Source organism: Vipera berus, assembly GCF_964194415.1.
Source record: "Vipera berus genome assembly, chromosome: 2".
NCBI lineage: Eukaryota > Metazoa > Chordata > Lepidosauria > Squamata > Viperidae > Vipera > Vipera berus.
In genome coordinates, this window is record NC_138203.1 from 57,357,410 (window position 1) to 57,363,409 (window position 6,000).

Consider the following 6,000-nt stretch of genomic DNA (forward strand, 5'->3'; position numbering starts at 1 on the left):
GGGAAGTCCTTGTCGATGGGGAATAACATAGGGCCAAGAAGGAGATAGGACAATGTTCATCTGGAAGCTCCAGAATAATGAAAGACGAAGATGCCCAGCACAAAGAGTTATGTGGAGACAAATGCAGCAACTCCACAGTGCTCAAGCATAGGACAAGAACCAATGGATGGCAGCTTTAGCAAGAGAAATTCAAATTCTAAATAAAGAATTTTAGGACCATGACAATGAGTAAGTAATAAGAGTTGTTGCTGCTACATCATTGAATGCTTTGAAACAAAGTTGGACAGCCAAGTATCCCAAATAATTCCAAGGCTTTGATGTTGAATTTAGCATTCACGTTAACATATTAAGATTTTGCCATACATCTACTTTTATTTTATTTTATTATTTTATCACATTGTATAGCCATTTTACATAACAACTTGTACATTAAAGTAGTTTTATGTACATTAAAATACTATTCCAGTTTTTTATACATTAGAATATCATTCCAAAAACATACCAGATGATCATATGACCCCACAATACGGATCAATGATCCCTCAAATTTTTTACACCTCCAAAAAAGAAAGCTGCTTATCCTTTCAAGCACATTCTTTGGGGAATCCAAAGTGGTCAAAATACAATTCTTTGATTAATCAACATCAATCTCAAATCTACTGATACATTTTAACATTTGTAAGAACATGAAACCCTTGATAGGGCATTATCAAAGATTGTAATTCTTAAGTCTATGTTTTGAATATCTCAAAAGTTCCATTTTAAAAATATAGTTAAACTTTACATAGAGATATGTTATAAATTTTACCTCTGCCATGGCTTCCTTCAAATGATTGAGTATCTCAGATGCCTTTGAAGTAGCCAAAGCATGTGGTGTACATTGGTCCATTAGGACATGCTTAAGTTGAAAAATACTACCACTGTTATGAACTGGAAGATCAAATTTAATTTAAAGTCAGGACAAATCCTTAAAACAACCATTATATAGTAATTAGTTTAACATCACAAAAGCTTCTGCTTCAGCTTTCCAATAGAACATTTTATCATCTATTTTTAAAGTAGATTTCCCCCCAGATTTAAGTATTATGAGTTTCATTACCAAATGAAACTCCAATATGACCCAAAGATTTTTCACCACACATACTCTTGGAAATAAAACACCTTTTCTAGGATTCATTTGGTTAATTAGATTTTTATCTCACCTTTATAGGGGGGCAATGTAATATGGCATATATATATGAATTGACTATTGTCTTGCACTCTAAGAACTGTGAAATGCAGGAGGTTTATGGGTGACTTTGCCCTCATGTATATCTATTGGTTGAGGTAGTTAAGGGAAGTTGCTCCAAAGGAGTTTAAAAGCTGTGGGTGGAGAAAAGCTGTGGCAAAGCTACTTGCTATCAGCAGCTTCCTCCTTTTGAGAGTCCTGTTTTAAAGCATGGAAACTCCTAAATGAATGGATTCATTAATTTGATTAAATTTTATAATTCTTTCTCACAATATCAGAGTAATAATGCATACATTTTTTTTAAATTGCAGAACCAACAGTTAGTGTTGTCCAAGGCAATTTAAGTAATAATGGACCTATCAGCCAAGATCTTTATGATTTACCAAAAAACAGCCACATCCCTTGCCACTATGACCTGCTGCCTCCTCGGGATAGTTCTGCATCTTCAGACAAAGATGAAAACAGTGAATAATCCTTGAAAAGCGGAATCTGGTTATTCTTCTTCTGTTTTCCTACCAGCATCCAGTAAACATTTGCTGTACATAAAGGATGAGAATCAGACTAGAGTTTCTATACATTCATTGCTGATGGATAGACGTTAAGCTTGGAAAATCATGTCAGATTTTCCATCAAACTTTTTTTAAAAAGGCAAACATTTACATTATGATGCATTGGCTTATCCAAGCTTGTGAGAACTCTACTGCTTAGAAGAAGCAGCCACCTTTCATTATCAACTTATATATGTTGATGTACAATTATTTTCTTTTTATGACCCTGTAATCCCTTTATTTGGGGTAGAGTCGGGGTGACTGAATGGAGCTGAATGTTTACTGACCAGATGCCCTTCCTGATGCCTATATGGAGTTCACAGTAGATATTTTCTTTTTGCGCCCTGAGGGGGAAACATCCGCCACTACCTAGGATTAAACTCTCAACCTTTTGAGTGGGAGGCCAGAGTCTTCACTACTAGGCCACCACACTGCTCATATATGTTGACATACAATCAAGATCGCATAATCTGCCAAATATTCACTTACCAAGTAACCAGAATTACTAATTATGGGCGGGGGTTGTAAAAAGAAACTGTTACACTTTTTCAATGGCAAAGATGGTATAAAGAGATACTCAGAGTAAACTCACCGTAATCTGGACTGATTGGAAAAATCTCCAAGTTATTTATCATGTTGCTGGTAATGGAAATATAACATACAGTAGAACAGGAATAATTTTGAATAGGAGTGAATCAGTGAAGGTTGAAGATTGAATGAACATGCCTGATGACCTGTATTATTAAATGGGATTTGTCATGCCCATTGTTGGTTCAACTAGTGGTTACTCTAACTACATATCCATAAGCATTTCATAAACATAATTAAATGTTTTATTTTTACCAAACTGTCTTTAAGAATTGGACGAGAGAAGCCAGTTATAACATATGTACACTTTGAATGAGAAAGAGTTTCAGTTCATCAAAAGGAACAGTATGTCTGAAATTAATTGAACCAATCTTTGTATGCTTGTTGAAAAGATACCTTTTTATGATAGGAAAGTAATAAGAAAAATATGCTTAAGCTGGACTTTTGCATTGTTGAAAACTTGGCATGCGTAGCCCACATTTCATTAACTTGTATTTTAAAATAATGTAGTTGTGTTTTCTAGTGGTTTAGAACAATAGTGGTAAAATATATTTTATAATCCTGTCAACTCCCCTTATTTCCAGCTTCATCAGATTTAGAAGTTCTCTTTTTTTGAAGAAAAATATTATTTGAGTACAGCAATTTCCCCACAGACTTAAAAGTTGCAATTTACCAAGTGTGTAAACTGTGGCAATATTCAGATTTTTAAAAGACAGGTTTAATATTAGTGCAAGGATTTATTTATAAGAAAAATATTAAACTGGAGAGAACTTAGATATGATTAATTCTTTTATTATAAATGCAACATCTCTGTTTCAAGGGCATTTTTCTTATGCTTTAATGTGCCAATAGCTGAATTTTCACATAAAATATTGGCAAATAATCAGCTCTCAATCTAGAATTGTTCTGTACAATGTAGCTATCCATTACTATATTATTTTTAGCCCTAACAGTAACAGATTATTCCTTATATATGTATTTAATGTAATTGTTGGGTTTTTCCATTTGCAGTTTTGAATTTTCTATTTCGTACCATTTAATTCCTAAAATTGGTGAATCATATGCCCTAGGGCTATTAAATTTTTTAAAATATTTGTGGTTCAGATCTAAATAACTGAAAGCAGATAATGGTAGGGTTGGAAAAAAGTTTTCTAGATATTCCAGATAAACCTGGATTGAAACTAAAATGTGTTTTATTTCAAAGGCATTCGCCATCAAAAAGTGCTGCCATAACTTGATTTAGATTTGGTATGCAATGTCTTTGTATAGTAAAACACATAATATGCTTGGAAGATGCAAACCTGCAGGACAAAAGAGTAGAGTTTTGGAACTTAAATAGTTCAAATGTCTTACCAAAGGATAAGATTGAAATAATGTCTGAAACAGCTCTATTGGTTTTTGTGTCACAGAACAAAAAGCTTACAAATAAAGACTATCTTTTTTTGAACCAGCCTTCAGTCTTAATTTATTAGCAATTTAAGAATAAAATAAATTGGCTTAGTACCTGTTATCACTGAAGAGTTCCTGAATTTCATTTTATTTCATATAAAGAAAGAATGGAATGGAGAATTCCAGTGAAAGAAAAGACATATAATGGATATAAAACCTGGGCACTTGAATGCAGCAGATGCTCAGCTGTATGTACATTGTCTCCATTGGTGCTGGCCAGGCTCCCTATTCCAAAATTTCTGTCTTTATGTTAAGTGTTAAAGAATTGTAAATGTTTATTTAAATAAAAAGACATTAGGAGATAGTCTACAATTGTAAAATCATTTCTTTATTTAGTTCCGTTTAAACTGGTGGGAATAATTTTCAAATAGTGGTAAAGTAGTAGAAAATGAGCAGGTTAAAATATTGTGGGATTTCCAATTTCAAACTGATAACATCTTGGCTCATAACACACCATAACTGTGGTTGAAAAAGAAAAAAGTGTGCAGTTCATAATTCAGCTCCCAGGATAGTTTATTGTTGTATTGTTATCATAATTTTAATAGCTTTTAGAATGTTATTGTGTAAAGGCATATTTATTGTCTTTTTATGTTTTAAATTTAAGAGGAAGTAGTGCTATTGCTGGTTTAAAAACAACCTTTGTATAAAATAAGCTCCACATTTAGTGTTTGTCATTCCTCTTTCAAGGATATTGAGGATGAGAATATTTATCTACAGAAATGCAAGACATTAATTACATGGTCCCAGAAGTGGTTGCAAATTCTCAAGTCCTACAGAAGAATTCAGGAGGGAGGGAATAATAATATTTTTGACCTGACACGTTGTTAAAATAATTATGTACTGTAGCTTGTAGTTTGTGTTCCACCATCCTTTATCTCTATCAGAAAACGTAGCAGAGAAGCAGAGAATGAAAACAGTTATAACTACAGGAGCACATCAAAGAAGATTTAAAAATAGATTTGGTTTTTCGAGTTTCTTTCCTAGTAGCAGAAGAAGCCCTGAAAATACATATTGTGAGATTATGGTAAGTAAAAGAAATTCCTACTTTAGAAGGGCTTCTATATTTTTATTTGAATCATTGCAATAAACAATCAGATTGGATAGTATCAATGTTGGGTTCATAATCAGAGAATGTCGGCTGGTGGCCCCCAGGGGGAGGGCCTTCTCTGTGGGCGCCCCGGCTTTATGGAATCAGCTGCCGGTTGAGCTCCAGATGGCACCTGACCTTCGCTCCTTCCGACGCGGTCTGAAGACCTACCTATTTGAGCAAGCCGGCCTGGCCTGATGGGGGATGTGCTGGGGTTTTTATTGGGGATTTTTATTATTCTACTGTTTTTAGCTCGGGCTCTTATTTAATTCTTTCTTTAAATTTTTGTATTCTGTATTTTTTATGTGCCCTGTTCACCGCCCTGAGTCCTTCGGGAGAAGGGCGGTATACAAATATAATAAATGAAATGAAATGAAATAATCCAAGAGATAATGAACAAATAGATTTATATGCTACTAGTGATAAAGAAGGGACGCGGTGGCTCAGTGGGTTAGGACGCTGAGCTTGTTGATCAGATGGTCAGCAGTTTGGCGGATCGAATCCCGAGTGCCGAGTAACAGAGTGAATGCCTGTTACTCGTCCCAGCTTCTGCCAACCTAGCAGTTCGAAAGCACGTAAAAATGCAAGTAGAAAAATAGGGACCACTACAGTGGTAAGGTAACAGCGTTCCGTGCGCCTTTGGCATCTAGTCATGCCGGCCACATGACCACGGAGACGTCCTCGGACAAGCGCTGGCTCTTCGGCTTTGAAACGGAGATGAGCACCGGCCCCTAGAGTTGGAAACGAGTAGCACGCATGTGTGGGGGAACCTTTACCTTTACCTTTACCTAGTGATAAAGAAGGCAAGGAACTGAAGATTTAGAAATTTGGATGCAAGATAAACATGTTGGCTGGTGAAGACTGATGCAAAATGAATTTCTATTTCTATTTATGTTTCCTACAAAGAAAGCTAAGAAATCTAGATTCTGTATTAAGTAAAAATATTATCCATTCATTATTGTATTCATTTATATTCAGGTTTATTTTTTCACAAGAAGAAAATACATTAATTACTCCATTAAAATTCCCAGCATTATGTAGTCAGTAATTATCTTACAACATTTACAGGTTACTTAAAATTACATTGTAATCACTTTATA

The 6,000-nt window shown here is 34.6% G+C and overlaps 1 protein-coding gene across 1 annotated transcript in view; it reads left to right on the top strand.

Annotated features, from left to right (window-relative positions):
- Window positions 1-1,700, top strand: part of MEGF10 (multiple EGF like domains 10) — a gene marked incomplete at its 3' end in the record, with an annotated part of 102,395 nt that extends 100,695 nt beyond the window's left edge. Inside the window, exon 25 of the mRNA XM_081320283.1 lies at window positions 1,540-1,700. Coding sequence (XP_081176409.1) covers window positions 1,540-1,700 — 161 coding nt within the window. The remainder of the gene's footprint in view (window positions 1-1,539) is intronic.
- Between the last annotated feature and the right edge of the window lie 4,300 nt (window positions 1,701-6,000).